Source organism: Notamacropus eugenii, chromosome 3 (assembly GCF_028372415.1).
Source record: "Notamacropus eugenii isolate mMacEug1 chromosome 3, mMacEug1.pri_v2, whole genome shotgun sequence".
NCBI lineage: Eukaryota > Metazoa > Chordata > Mammalia > Diprotodontia > Macropodidae > Notamacropus > Notamacropus eugenii.
Genome location: NC_092874.1, coordinates 472,633,839 through 472,649,974, shown reverse-complemented (window position 1 = coordinate 472,649,974; position 16,136 = coordinate 472,633,839). Strand labels below are relative to the sequence as shown.

The 16,136-nt window shown below is 40.0% G+C and overlaps 1 protein-coding gene across 7 annotated transcripts in view; it reads left to right on the top strand.

The window, feature by feature from the left end:
- The window catches only part of GOLGA4 (golgin A4), a 102,336-nt gene that overhangs the window by 48,786 nt on the left and 37,414 nt on the right, over window positions 1-16,136 (top strand). For all 7 annotated transcript variants that reach the window (XR_011964818.1, XR_011964819.1, XM_072598899.1 and 4 more), the window contains 3 exons: window positions 2,058-2,141; window positions 4,304-4,451; window positions 13,634-13,812. Coding sequence is in view for 5 of the 7 variants with exons in the window: in XM_072598899.1 (XP_072455000.1) it covers window positions 2,058-2,141; window positions 4,304-4,451; window positions 13,634-13,812 (411 nt within the window). In the remaining 2 variants the exon portion in view is untranslated. The remainder of the gene's footprint in view (window positions 1-2,057; window positions 2,142-4,303; window positions 4,452-13,633; window positions 13,813-16,136) is intronic.

Here is a 16,136-nt window from a genome sequence, read left to right as displayed (position 1 = left end):
GATATTGTTTTCCACTCAGTAGAATAAAAGACTTAATAGTTTCTTCTGGTCAGAGATAAACTAGGCTGTTTTAGGAGTAGTGACTTCCCTGTCACTCAAGTTCGTTAGAAAATGACTCACAAGGGATATTGTTAAATGTCTGGCACATATTAGGTGCTTAATAAATAGCTTGCATATAATTCAAGAGTAGTCCTCTCTTCACTAGGTTGACTTACTTCTCCTATTTGAATTAATAGTAATTTTATAAAAAGAATTATCTCTTTTCAAGTTATGAAGTGATCCAACCCTTCTTTAGAGCAATATAAAACTGCCTACCTTTTGACCCGGTAGTACTTCTACTAGGTCTATATCCCAAAGTGATTCCCCCCTCAAAAAAGAAAAAAAGTAAAAGGACCTAAAAAAAAAAATATTTAGGCCTTTTTTTTTTTGTGGTGGCAAAGAAGTGGAAATTGAGGGGATACCCATCAATGGGGGAATGGCTGAACAAGTTGTGTATTATTGTGGTGGAATACTACTGTCCTATAAGAAATGATGAGCATATAGATTTCAAAAAAACCTGGAAAGACTTACTGTATGAGCTGATGCAGAGTAACGTGAGCAGAACCAGGGGAACATTGTACACAGTGACAACAATATTGTGCAAAAATCAGCTGTGAATAGTTAGTCTTACACAACATGACTATTATGGAAGTCATTTGCAAAACTACACAGATATGGCCTGTATTGAATTGCTTGCTTCCCAAAAGGAATGGGTGGGGAGGGAGGGATGAAGTGAAGTTGGAACTCAAAGTTTTAGGAACAACTGTTGAGTATTGTTCTTACTACTAGGAAATAAGAAAAACAGGTAATGGGGTATAGAAAGTTATCTGGCCCTACAGGACAAAAGAGAAGATGGGGATAAGGGAAGGGAGGGATGTTAAAAGAGAGGGCAGATCGGTGATAGGGGCAATTAGAATGCTCGGTGTTTCGGGGAGGGGGGAGGGGAGAAATGGGGAGAAAATTTGGAACCCAAAATTTTGTGAAAATGAATGTTAAAAGTTAAATAAATAAATTAAAAAAAAAAAAAAGAAAAATCAGTTATAAAGGAGCTAAACTACATCTTTAGAGTGAACTCACTTTGCCTATATAACCTCAAGGTAAGAAGACTAATCAAGCACAAGTTCAGAATTGCTGGGGAACTCAACTCAACAAAGTTTCTAACTTAGCAAGGATCAAGTTCTTGCATCCTGAATTAGTCTGGGGGTCTAAACAACCATGGCAAGCTGCCAGGCTCAAAGATCTCAAATCAGGCTAACAATCAGCATTTTGGCAAAGCAAACTGCAGAGTTAAGGACTGTGCCTGATCCCTGTCTAGAAAATGGCGTAGTTCCATAAACTCCACATTGTATGGGCTCCTTCAGGTAATGCAAAATTGTAATTAGAAGGCTAAAAAAAAAAAATCAGCTGTGAATAACTTACCTATTTTCAGCAAGACAAAGATCTAAGACAATTCTGAAAGACTTTTAATGAAAAATGCTGCCCACCTCCGGAGAAAGAGCTGATGGAGTCTGACTGCAGATTGAAGCAGACTCTTTTTTTGCTTTATTTTTTTTCATGTTTTTTTGGGGGGGGGGGGCGAGTTGGGGGTTGGTCTGGGTTTTTTCCCCACAACATGGCAGATATGGAAATGGAAATGGTTTACCTGACTGCACATCTAGCTTTCTCAGCGTGGGGAGAAGGAAGGGAGAGAGTGAGAATTTGGAACAAAAAATTTTTTAAAAGGAATGTTAAAAATTGTTTTTATATGTAATTAGGGAAAATATTTTAAAAAGGAATTATCTCTTTTCTCTATTAGTAGATATTAATAATGCAGATACTATCATGGACAATCTGAGAAAAAGAGTCCTTAGGCTTAAAAAGATTGAGAAAGACTGAATCAGAACTTTAGGATCTTTCCAACTCTTTAGATTCTGTCATTCTGAATAAATTATAATATGTGAGAATTAGAAGTTCTTGATTTATATAAAAACCTTTAATTTTAAATGAGCAGATAAAATGGAATCCTTTTTATATCCTAGGAACTTCACATGGCTGAGAAAACGAAATTGATTACTCAGCTGAGGGATGCAAAGAACTTGATTGAGCAGCTTGAACAAGATAAGGTAAATAAGTCTGGCTCATAGAGCTGTGTTTTGAGAAGCTTAAAAGGACTCAGAATGTAAAAGTATTTTTATTTTGCTTTCTAGAGTCAGATCAACTTTAGCCGTAGTATTGTTTACAGAAATCTGATAATCAGTGATTTCTTGACCTCAGGTCAACACTGAATTGTCAGTCACATTTTTGTGACAGGAGGCATTTATAATAGCATGTGATTTAATATTTCTTTGAAATGTATACTTTAAATCTTTGAGGATATAGTTACTTATATTTGGTTCTTGAGTGGGCAATGTGTATTAAGGAAATGAAGCCAATGAGTTTGAGTCACTCTTTTTAGGAGTCTGGCATGGAATGGGGAGAGAAGGTAGTATAATGTTCTCTCTCTGCATAGGAAAAAAAGAAAGGAAACCCTTCACCCTGGCTATGCTCTCAGTGTGATTTCATTAGTTGGCTAGTGAAAAGTACTGACTAAGGACTGATGGAGAGATGGAAGATTGGGGTTGGTTAGCCTAGGGAAGGGAAAGTTGAAGGGGGGAAACGATTACTTTTTTTCCAAGTATTTGAAGGATTGTCCAGTGGCAGGGTGGATTAGATTTGTTTTTATTGAAAATAGCAGGGGAACCAGAAGCCATAGGGGGCAGTAACAAAAAGTCAGGGTTAGGTGTGATGGAAGGACAAGCTCTTCAGAAGCACAGGGACTGACTTGGAAAGCAGAGGTCTTTAGGCATAGGCTGGTTGACCACTCCTTGGCAGTGATCTAAAGGGGATTGTGGGTTAGGGAGGAGTGGACTAGATGCTGGCCTCTGAAGTCCCTTCCAACCCTGATATTCTGTGGAGATTCATGGAAGAAGGAATATATGATGGAGTAGGATCAGTGATGTGTGTGTACAATGAAGCTGGGGCAATTACCCTGGGCACAGGTTGGGGTTGGAGCTCTGTAAAATACTGTACTGAACTTAATGAAGCCTGAGGAATTGGGGTGGGATGAGTACTTGGAGCAGGGGAGCCCTGGTGGTAGTTAGGACGAGGTAGAGCTTTTGAGTTTTGTGGGTGGTGGTGGTAGTGGGGAGCACAGCTGTATTGACTGTGCAAGAAGAGAAATATGTCCTAGGAGGGTCTGAGCTGAGAGAACGATTCTAAGAAATGCTGATAAGGCCTGGTGATTGACAGGAAGATGTCTGTTACAGAAGGTTTTTGTGGATATGAAAGGAGAAGTTTAGTGATAAAGTAACACTAATGTTGTTTTTAAACATCTTTGGCTGGGGCACATATTTGCCTTATTTATTAAGGGAGAGTCATGGTTTGTGGTGAAGGCCATCTCTTACACTGTAAGGCTATTATGGTTGAAGAGAGTTCTATGAACACTCTGTGTGTAGCTTCCCTTTGCTGAATGGCAGACCTTAGTCTTTATCAAGAGTTATCCTGAATGTGTAGTGATACCCTGTTTATATAACTGTCAGAGGTTTAGAAACGTGAAAGGTGCTAAAGTAACTGGGTTTATGTACATTGGGAGGAAGCAAAAATAAACCCATATAAAAATAAAAATACATTCCATATAAATAGCGCTTCATTCAGTAAGGAGAGTCCCATTCTTCCTCCTTAGGTATTTCTCTACATACTCTGTCATGTAATAGGGTGTAGTGTGGTTAACTGTTACTACTTGATGATCAGATCCATTGAGGCAGAGACTATGCCTTCCCTTGGCTTTTATCTCTCAGCACTTCACAAAGTGTTCTATACATAGCAAGTGCTTAATAGAAATTAATGCAGGGACAAGACAGTTTTCATCCTTCTGTAGACCTGAGGGTGTAATAGGATGTTGGGATGTTAATTGATGTTCAGAATCATCTTGAGTTATTTAGGAAAGGGTAATGGTTTTCAGTGTGCCTTTTAGAAAGACTTCCATTAAAGTGGTTATCATCATACTCTAAATATAAAAGTTTGCAAAAAATTTTTCTAGAACATATTTATTATGAACCCCTTAGGATGGTGATAGTTTATTGACTGAGATATAGCTCTATCCTGTTTGCCCAAGTACTTAGAAATACCATTCTAAGGTGTGATATTTTTATTGTGTTTGATTCCTTCTGTATTGAAGACTCTTCTGCCTCTCTTGTCCCTTTGATGCCAGTGTTCTTATCACAAGGGCTCCAATGCTTCTCCGCAGGGGATGGTGATAGCAGAGACCAAACGTCAGATGCACGAAACACTGGAAATGAAAGAAGAAGAGATTGCCCAGCTTCGTAGTCGAGTCAAGCAGATGACCACCCAGGGAGAGGAGCTACGAGAACAGAAGGAGAAATGTGAAAAAGCTGGTAAGCATTCTCAGGGACTGTGAGTGTAGTGTTGGAGCCAGAAATCATTTAACATAGTTGTATGAAATGCCCAGCCAGGGGGACCTCATCACGCATGCTCCTTCACAAAAAATTCCAGATAAAGAAGGTCTTTAGATGATCACAACTTGCACTTGAATTTCTGTAGTCAGTCAGAAATGCTTCTTGTAGGTTTGATGAATGTCTGGCATTGGCAAGGTATTTTAGGGACTGAGGAGCTTATAAAAATGGGCCTCACCCTGAAGGAACTTCTTGTCTAGGTGAGAAGACAAGACAGATGCCAGGAGGTGAGCAGGGTTGCATTCTGTAGGGATGCACTGTAGGGAGGTGCTCTCTTCAGTAGTGTATTAGGGAGCTCTTTGGGAGGGTAGAGATGTTTAGACAGGAATTTGGGGAAGGAAGACAGTCCCCAGATTAGTGCTGCTGGGGACGATTTGTAGGAAAGTTGGGCCTCCAAGGGTGTCTCCTCTGAGGCCACCATTATTTTCTTTGCTCCCGTTCAAGGAATCTTGACTGATATCTCCATTTCCCTCTATCCGCTCTCTTTTTCTCCCTTATAGTCTGTCTTTTGCCACCAGGGCTATACAGCAACTGATCTCTTAAAAGTCATTAATACTTTTTACTCTCTAAAACCTGTGGTTCTCAGGAAAGTGCTTTTCCTCTGACATTTTGATAGCCTTGGACACTGTTGACTGCTTTTTGCTGCTGGTTATTCTCTCCACCTGTGACTTCTCTCTCAGCACTCCTCTGTCTCCTCTTGTGGCTTTTTCGGAGTTTCTTCTCATCCTCAGTGTAGGGCCTTTTTCTCTCTTCTCCTTTTTCTCTCCTGTATTTTCTTTCCTTGCAGTATCTAGTCAGATGACTCTGCTCTCTCTCCAGGGCTGACTTCTGTTGTGATTCAGCCTCACTTCTTTGCCTTCCTGAAGATGTCTCCACCTGTAGATTTCGTAACTTATCAAAGTAAACTCTGTCTACTCTCCTCAATATGTCTTTACTGCTTTTTGTTTTTCCTCGTTCTGTCTGCGGTACTGCAATTCACCCTGCTTGGCTTCCAGGGCTCTCTTGGCCTCTTTGTCCCTTTCCTCTCCCACCCTCTGATATTCCTGGCTCTGCCTTCAGTCCTTGGCTTTCATTGTGCCTACCCAGATGATTATTAGAATTTCCCTAGCAGGTTTTTGTTACTGCCCTCATTACTGCTAGAATGATTCTTACGTGTAGATCTGGTCATGTTTCTTTCCTCAGACCTTTGAAAGTCCTATGTAGTCATCCTACCTTCCCAGCCTTATTCCACCCTCACTCCCCACCCCAATAGTCTAATAAACTTACATTCTGAACATGCAACATTTTTATGGCTACCTTGGTTTTTTTGCTCATGCTTTTTCTAAATGCTTGGAGTGCCTTCTTTCCCATGTGCCTGTTGAGTTCCTATCACATTTTATTTTTTTCCCCCAGTTATCAAGCATTTCTTCTCCTACCTCTCTCCCTCCCCCCACTTCATTGAAAACAAAGAAAAATGGAAAACAACCCCATCCCCACAAGTGAGCATAGTCGAGCGAAATGAATTCTCTTATTGACAATACCCTAGCCTTCCTTTGAAACCCACCTCAGATGCCACCTCTTTTACCAAGCCATTTTGGTTATCCTTGACCTACTCAAAGATTTTATTTCTTTCAGTGCATTTAATATGTAATTTTAAAAAAGCTGTTTCTTTTATCTCCTTGCTAGCTTGTAACCTCCAAGAAGGTGTCCCTTTTAACATCCATCGTAGGTCGTTAATAAATGTTTAGCAAATGAATGGATGGTCTGATCCTTGGATTGAATACAGGAGAGAATGGAGGAAGGGAGATGAGGTGGGAGGTGATTACAGTCATTCTGTAATTCTGGCATGAGGTGATGAGGGCCAAGGTGAGGATGCTGATGGGAGGAACACAGAGAGAGAGAACGAAGGGAGCTGGACTCAGTGGGGCTTGTTGATTGGAAGAGGCAAAGGGGGTATCATGATCAGGGATAACTCTTCAAGCTTTATGCTTGGGAGGATAAGATCACCCCAGAAAGAAAGTGATTCTGGGAAAGGGAGGAAGGAAGAGGAGATGAAGCATTTGAATTTGAAGTGACTATGGGGTAAGTATTAGAGCTTGTGTGAGAGACTCAGTTGAAGTTGTGTAGTTGGAAGTCAGTTACAGTTATGAAAGGTGAGAAATACTCGAGAATTAATTGCTAAGTAGAAAACAGAGGACAAGCTGTCCACTGAGACCAAGATAGAGGCAAAAGAATGGTATTCAAAGTGAGTTTCATTGGTATTTTTGTAGATCCTTGATGAAGGTGAGTGGTAGAATAGGGCTGATAATCTCCTAGGATACGCAGGGGGGAGCCATTGGCTTCTGCTGTCATAGTAAAACTTCTGCATCTCTGAGTTACAGCCCAGAATCAGAGGTTACTTGTGGCAGGGCTAATGGTGACTGTTGGCTACAGACAGCCTTTTTCAGGGTAGTCTCTGAACAGGTCCCAAGGATGGCTTAAGGGATAGCAGTAGGGCTTAAGCACGTTTTTCCTTAAAGGCACCATACAGAAAGAAAGTGTACTCATCCATCTCCTTTTCCATCATCTTGCCAGGCCTTTCCAGCAGGCTTCACACTGTTACTGCTGGCAGTGGTTGTGGTCAGGCACAGGAAAGCTAGTATTGAGAATTGGAGATCGCATTCTGCCAAGGTGGAAAATGTGATGGCTTTGAGAGTGTCTTAAGTGCAGAATGGGATGAGCTTTAAAAGGGGCAGGAGATGAGGGGGCAGATCAAAAAAAGGGCCATGCTGTGAATAGGACACTGTCCCGCCTGGGGGTCGCTGTCCCACGGGGGTCGCTGTCCCACCTGGGTCGCTGTCCCTCCTGGGTCGCTGTCCCACCTGAGGGTCGCTGTCCCACCTGAGGGTCGCTGTCTCACCTGGGGGTCGCTGTCCCACCTGGGGGTTGCTGTCCCAGGTGAGTTCTGATACAGGCAGAGTCAGCCCAGTCCATAGGCTTATTGTGCCTGGGCAAAACACAGACAGCAGCTTAGTTGTGTTTCTTTTAGTGATGGTTTGTATAAGATGTATTCCCATAAATATTTACTTTGTCAGATGATTTCTTCTTCTGGTAATCGAATTGTATAAATGTGCCTTTTAAAGGCATTGGTAATGAAGCAGATGTACTCTTAGACAAAATTAGTATGCATGTTTTAAAACAGATTTGCTCACTTTTGGAAAACCTTTGTGCTGCACAGCTGTAAGTGTCTTTGTATACAATTAAAAAGCCTCTCTTTTGAATTCTTGATTTTCCAGGACTATTGCCTAAAAGTGGTTGCTGTTGGACTGGCCATATAGCATTTAGTTTGTGAAGTAGTGTTGCTTACTGATTGCATTTCATCTGATCCTAGAAGATCCATTTGGACCGAATGTTCCAAACCTAACCACATTCTTTTGCAGTTACACTGTGTATGTATGTATTAGGATGGAAGGATTCCATTTAAGTACCGAGGAGTAAGGAAAGGTCAACCAAAATAAATTGGATTCCATAAATCTTCTGCTTGTGAACATTTGGAGAAGTAAAAAAGAGGCAACTTCTAGGCTTTGAAGGAGTTGGCTACTGTAACATTCTTGTTCCATGGCCTACCCATATAGAAAGTATACTTTTAAGAAAAGCATTAAGTATTTTTTAAAGCTTATAGTCCTTAAGCCTTTAAAGAGTGAACATGTCACCTAGAAATCAGCTCTCAGTGTATTTTCAACTGTGAAAGACTTAATTTTGCAGCTGAAAAGAAACATGAAAGCGATTAACGATCACGTCCTTTGATGGTGGATGTTCACAAATAATGGCCTTTCTTTTGTCACTGAGTCAGAACCCAGAAATTGGCTTGCTACTTTACATAGAAAATAACTTTAGTCTTCTAGGCTTTGTGTTTCTAGATGAATTGTTAGAAATGATCTATATTTGGGGAGGGTTAGGACTTTGGCTTGCTCTCTTTGAGAGTGGTATAGTCTCATGACATTTACCACGATCACTTGGGAATGTGGTGGTCCTGTTAACCCTGGCAGGCCAACTTTGTTTTGTCTCCTTAGGCTCGTTTTCCTGCTTTGGAAGAATCTTCTTCCTTCTGGAAAATGATTGATAAGCCATTTGAAGCAACACCCAACTGTCATTGCTACCATATTTCTTTGGGCTAAGAAAATACAGAATCGTTTAAATGAATATGTTGAGAATTCATTAGTACAACTTTGAAACTGGAAAACTGCCGTGTATTTTATTTTTTGGAATTTCATCTTTTTGATGTGGTCTGGTCCACCAAGAAGTAGTAAATGTAGAAGTAGGAAGCATTAAATGTGTTTTACAGGAGTACAAAGTAACAGAGTAGTTGTGGCATCTGTTAATTAGCAGGCTTGTTAGGACATTTCAGCTCCAAACTCCCACCAGCAGAGAGTAACTATGTTGCCATGTAACTCAAGACTCCTTCCAAACCAGTTATTCCCAGTGTATGTTTGGAAAATTGAATCTTAGGCCTTATGATTGTTACTCTTAACTCTGATTCATTCATAGTGTACTTGACCATGTAATTAGTTTCCATGGGTTATAATGCTTATGCAAAATTCTCCTTTTCACTGAGGAATATAACCTGGTTGAAGGAAGTTTTGCAAGCTGTTTGTAACATACAACTTCTCTTGCTTTGTACTCCTTCCATGCCAAGAGTTGCCTGGGCTGAATTTTAAGCTGTTAATGTTAGTGTGGGTGCTGTAATTAAATTTGTATATTTATTAGATGTAAACCTGCTAGATCAATAAGGGAAGGCCTCTGGTATACTTTTTATGGTTTTCAGGTTCGATGTGTCCATCGTGTTGTCTCAGTATAAGATGTAGAGCTGGAGAGGGATGAGCAATGGCATTTTAAATAAAAACGTAGTTTACACTCACTGATGTTAAAGTCACGTATAGTTTTTGTGCATGTGTCAATATTCGTATTTAAATATTGTTAATTATGTGACAAGCAGCCAGTTTGTATTTTTGTAGCCTTAAATCTCTCCAATCATCTTATTTTTGTGCATCCAAACATGCCAATAAGTGAATCATGGTGCCTTTCCCAAGCCTTGTATGAACAGGACTGGGGTAAGGGCTAATTTTTCTTATGCTGGGTGCTTGGAATAGGCTTTATAAAGAAAATTCTGTGCTTCTCAGGCAATACAAAACATAAATGGAAGTGATATTAAAAAAAAAAAACTTGTTTAAACTAAGAAATATTTACTTGTTTTAAATCTTAATGAATGCTTACTTAAAATTTCAGTTATTACATACTCGATCACACCTAGTGGTCACATGCTCAGACTAGCTTCACACAGAGGGAGGTGCTTGCAGAGTGTTTTGATAAGGTGATTATTGGATAGCAATAGATAGTCTTTTTTCTAGATGAATTATATTTTATTCCTTCTCAATTGACCATATTTCTTTAGTTTTGATTTGTGAAATGAGTAGCCTCTAATTTAAAACTTTCAAGTTATCTAGTGTGGTGAAAATATGCTTTATTAATTTGATAGTTCACTCCCCCCCATGACAAGTTGCAAAAATATTGATGGCAACATTTTCACTGATCATTTTCACACTTAGTTTCATTTGAATGATTAATCTGCCGGGAGTAAACAGTAGTAGTAATGAAAAAAAGTTCTGACCAGGGTCATGTCTTCAGTTTACCCGTTATCAGGCAGCCTACTTTTTTAAAGGTCTTGTTGATATTTTTCTGGGCTTTGAATTATAGACTAATTTGCATAGGAAACCAAAGACTAGTTCATAGAAATATTATACATGTGCATTTATTTTGAAGAAATGCTGGTGGTTTGGGAAGGCAGCATTACTGGGGGGAAAATTTTATTGTTACTTCCAAATTTTCAGTACCAATTTGGAGGCCCTAATTTTATGTGTTGCTTTATCCAATTTTTGTCTCTGGATGGTAGCATTGCTTCATTTTTTGTTTAAGTCAGCTGGCTTCATCCTCTTTTACTCAAGAAGTGATGCCTGAACAGGTTGAGTGAAGGATGAGGATTCTTACTTTTGGCTCAGGGTTTTTTTAAAGACCACTTTAAATAATATATGAACATTTTGTTAGACTGCCAAGTCTTACGTGGCTCTATAAAGTACATGGTTATTTCATTTTTTCCTTGTCTTTTCCTTTTGTTTAGTGCTCCTTATCTGACACAGTGAAGGCATGGCGTCTTTTGTGTGGTCAGAGGCAACATGTACGTTATCTAAAGATCGCACATTTAGTCTGGGCACCAGTGTGCTTTTTCAAAGTGGTATGTGGCATTTTAGCCTTCCTTTCGGTCCTTGCCAGCCTATTTCCAGATCTAGTCTGGGACTTTTGAGGGTGCTACTGCCTTGAGTCCCAGGATCCTGGTAGGCTTAGCAGAGAAACAATGTTAGGAAGATAGAGGAGGCCATCTGCACCTGTGTCTTGGCTTCCTCTTTTTCCGTGACTCCAGTCAGACTAAAAGTAGTTTCTTTCCCACGTATCCCCTTAAGGTTTGCATGCTACGGAGCTGGCTGACTTCCTCATTTAAGCTTATCTTGAGTCCTTACAGGTTTGATTATTCCTATATTTTTAAATAAATCTTAACTTAAAGTTTTAATAAGAGGAAAGTGAGGCTTTAGGAGTAATAAAATTCTACCTTGTGCTTAACTGTCTGACAACTAATTTAAATTTTTGCGAGGTTTATTTATTAAGATACTAGTTTTCTTCTGCAAATTATCTTGTTAATGTTCTTTTGAAAATAGTGATTGCCTGAGATACATAGAATTTTACTTTGAAAGGAAACAAATGCATTCTTGTGATAGTCTGCTAGTCTTATTTAGCTTTCCTGCTGGTGTTGTGGTGGGATTGTGGTGAGTCAGCTGTCCCTGCTGCATGTTGGGGGGCCTGTGGCAATGGGGGCTGATGCACTTTTCTTCTCTCCCTGTCCTTCTCCCCTCTTTTTATACCTAACAGAGTAATTATATTAAAATTCAGGAAATGCTATCTTATAGTTAGTGCTTAAATAAGCGCATGTCACTAGGGATGGAAGCATTTATTAAGATATCTAAAGATAGAAGAATCAGAAATTTTAGAATACTATAAAGCATGTACTGGCCAGAAGAAAAATTACATTGATCCTACTGATCTAAAGATTTTAAAGTTTATGAGGCGAAACATTTCTTGTTAATGAAAAACTGGCAGTATACACTCAGTCAATAGACATTTATTTAACACCTACCATATACCAGTTACTATGCTAAGCATTTAAATTAAAATTGGATCTCTAGCTTTGTGTAGGTATTTTCTTAGGGAAGTAATCTAATTTTGGGCAAAATATAGAGTTCAAAATAAATTTTAAATGATACGTGCTTTTAGACGCATACACACTCACAAAGTTCATTTTTAAAAAAACCTCCTTGCGGTTAAACTTCTTTAAAGCAGGAGGGAGGCAGAACAAAGTGTGAGATTCAGTGTGTCAGGCTCAGATGATATGGGTTGTGTTTTGGCAGGTGTCAGACACTGCCAGTGTCTGAACGGTATCAGACAATACCTGAGAATGGTTGATTTGGTAAAGTAGGGGTTTCTATTCTCCCACTTAACCCTTCACCAGCCTTCATTTTGTGTTTTAGAATATTGCAAGGGTAAGGAGTATTGCTTAAAGAACAGAAGACCTTCATCTCAGAAGGGAAAACTGTCATCAGTTAGCACAGGGCATGCTGTAGGTGTCTTATTTGTAAAGTAAGAAATTTATGCTTTATGAAAGTCCCTTTTAGATTTAAAATTTGCGCTATCTGAGACAGGTTAGATCTGATTGAAATCATAACATGGAAAAGATGAATCATACTTCAAGGAAACATTTTAGTTTGCCAAGTTAGATACTGGAGGGTCCAAAGGCAAAAATGAAACTGTCCTTTTCTTCAAGAAATTTCTGTACTTTTGGGTTCAAGTTGATAGTACAACAGTAACAGAGGTGAACTATAGAGGAGGTTCCTTAGATTGAGCAGATGCATTTTATAGGACTACTCAATAATAACAGTGTACACAGAGCATTTTATGGTGGCAGCATTTTGCTTACAAGAACCTAGTGAATGAGAGAGGATAGTTATGATTTCTACCATTTTATAGATGTGGGATCTGAAGCTCCAAAGAGCCTCAGTGACCTAGCCATTGTCATAGTGCTAGAAGGGAGTTGCACTGGGACTGGAATTCTATTTCTCCCAGACTCATTCTAGACCTTTCCCCTCTAAACAATGTGAGACAGAGGACTTCCTGCCTGGAGAGAATTGGAAGTGCAGGAACGGGGCAACTTTTCACTGTTAGATCTTCAGAGTGTGTGCAGGGGAACGCACATTATTCCAAACTCTCATAATTTTGCTGTGTAGGCTTAACTATCCCTCTCTTAGTCCATTTCCAGTGTGTGACTCAGGTACTGTTGTATAAGGTACCTCATCCTCTGTGGCACATAATCCATGTTAAACAGGATCAGTGACTTCCAAATGTTGCCAAATGCCAGCGGTAAGTTCCTTACTCCACTCCCATTGTTTTTTTTCCTTCTTGGATCTGAACATTTTTTATCCCAGTCTTAGCAACATATTTTTTTTCCCCATACTTGAGATTATTCACATTCATGCCCAGGAGATACAGGGATGGTCCCCATCCCATGCCAGGAGGCAGATGAGGACAGAGCAGCAACGCCCTACACAGAGCGAGTGCCTGAGAAGTTTTTAGGGAGATGAGGAAGCTGATTCCTTGTCAGCAACTGGAAGTCAGACCTGAAATAATTTGGACTCAATTGGTTCTTTCTTCTTCACACTGTTATTGATGATGAGAGAATAACCAAATGAGAGGAAATGAATGAGAGAAAATCTTAGGCACAAATATTTGTAGGTAAGTGCGCATAGAAATCATTGAAAATGGTCATTTCACAGTTTATTCATGGAGACCAAGAAAGACAGACAGGAAGTAGTCATCATCTCTTACTGGATCTCATTTGGCCGACTCTAAGAGTCGCATCCTCAGCCAAAAAGAAAACCATGTTGTTCCCCTGTCCTGTTGCTGCCTCTCTTCCCCGTGAGTGAACGTGAAGCCCAGGTTTCGGTGGTAGCATGTATTTCCCAAGCTATTTTCTCTTTTCATTCTAGCTTTTGAGGAACTTGAGAAAGCTTTGAGCACAGCACAAAAAACTGAAGAAGCCCGGAAAAAAATGAAAGCAGAAATGGATGAACAGATAAAAGCAATTGAAAAAACAAGCGAAGAAGAACGAATAAATCTGCAGCAGGAGCTAAGCCGGGTAAAGCAGGAAGTGGTAGACATTATGAAGGTGAGATTCCATTAGACTTAGAAATCAAAATGGATGGTTTAAAATTTTTTTATTTTGTGTTTAATCGAAAAAATAAATGTATAAGAGAGAAGTTAATGGCAATTTCTCACTAATTAGCACTGTAACGTATTCTATGTGGTTTTGAAATCGATTTTGTTGATATCTTTTTGTTCTTACATGTTCTAGATTCCCCCTCTATTCTTCACCATTTCTCCTCCCAGAAAGCCATCCTTTATTGTTAAAAAAAATTGAAATAAAATAGAAAGAAAAAAGGAGAGCAAGAGGAAAAAGTGTCAGCAAAACTGATCAGCTCATTGGAAAAAAATCAGATGTTGTCTGTAATATTACACCGCTGTTGACCCTGACTTCCACAAAGCAGCTGGGGAAAGTTTTTTCTTACATTTCTTCTTTGGAGCCAAGTTGTTTTTTATGATTTTTGCAACATTTATTTTCAGTTGTTTTGTGTTTTTTTCCTTGTTTATGTTGTTTTAATCATCATGATCAATCACTTGATAAACATATATGCCCATTATGTGCCAGGCTCTGTGCTAGGCGCTGGGATTATACAAAGAGGCTAAAGACAGTCCCTATCCTCAGGAAGCTCACAGGAAGATGATGGGTGAACAAATGTATAGAAAACAAACTATACCAGATGAATAGGATATCATTAAGAGAGGGAAGACCTTCTTGTAAAGGTTGGGTTTTAGTTGGGACTTTAAAAGAAGCCAGGAGGCAGATGAGGACAGAGAGCATTCCAAGTATGGGGGACCTGGAGAGAATGCCCGAAGGCTAGAGCTGCAGTGCCTTGTTTGTGGGAGCCAAAGACCAGTTCATGTAAGTCTTCCCAAGCTTCATCATACTCAGTTTCCTCCAACACAGCAGCAGTCATCACGTTCATGTGCCACAATTGGTCCAGCCATTCCCTGATTGAAGGACATTTTCATGTTTCTAGCTCTTTACACAGAAGTCTTACTTTAACAGTTTTGGTGTCTTTGAAGCCTTTCTTTTTGTCAGTGGCCTCTTTGGGCTGTGTAGGCCTAGCAGTGTTGTCTGTCATAGGGTGCGGCCTTGAACTTTGTTTCCCTAATTCAGAGTGTTCTCCAGAATGGTTGTAGTTACATTGTTTCAGTCTGTCTCATAGTAGGCTTAGATAAACACTATTGTGAGCTAACAAGTGCCGTGTAAAAACTACAGTTATTGGAAGGAGATACTCAGTTCCCTTTCTAGTCTAACTCAGTGATTTTTACAGATGGAGGAACTAAGACTCAGATTAGAGTAAGTGACAGGGCTGGGGAATCTAACTTGGGTTCTGTGACTTCAGTTCAGCTCTCTTTTCATGGTATCATGCAGTGTTGTTATTCAGTCGCATCCGACTCTCCGCGACTCTTTGTATTTTTTTTTTTTTTTGGCAGAGATACTAGAGTGCCATTTCCTTCTCATTTTACAGATGAGGAAGCTGAGGCAAACAGGGTGAAGTGACTTGCTCAGGATCACACAGCTAGGAAGTGTCTGAGGCTGGATTTAAACTCAGCAAGGAGTCGTCTTCCTGATTCCCAGCCCAGGGCTCTGTCTGCCGCAGTGCTCCCAGCTGCCCCCCTATGTGAACACCTCCCTGTGCTGGTGTTGCATGGCATTGATGAGTCATTATTTTTTAGCCATTTGGAGTGTCTCTTCTTGCATTCCGTCTTTGTGTCAGTCAACAGGCTAGTGCCTGTTCTGTGACAGGATTAGCACTAGCAAAAGACAGCTACTGCGCCTCAGGAGCTGGAAACAACTTACAAACAACTATGGACAAATGAAATAGGTGGGGTGAATGGGAGGTAATTAGGAGAAGGAGGCACTGTGATTAAGGGGGAATCAGAAAACTCTTCTTGTGGAGAGAAGCCTTAGCTGACATTTGAAGGAAACCAGAGAAGCCAGGAGGTGGAGATGAGGGGGGAGACACAGCCATTGAAAAAGTACACAGTTGTGCAGGACCAAGATGGTAAGGTGTCAGGAAAAGGCTCAAATGTCATCCAGACAAACCCCCCAAAATGCCCTAGACTGAAATCTGATCAGGAAATCCAAGAAAAAGCCATAGTGAGTCATTTTTCCAGGTCAGGTAGACTTAGGTAGACTGAAGATAGATCTGTGGATGCTCTGCACAGGGTCTGACCAAGAAGTGCTGCCCAGAGCCAGAGATCATTATGTGACATAATTAAGGTGTGCAAGTAGATGTCTCTACAAAAATGGAGAAGAGAGGTGGGGATTGGGAAAGTAGCTGATACTTTGAAACTTACTGTCATCTGCACTGATCAAAGGGGGAAGAAAAGACACACACACAC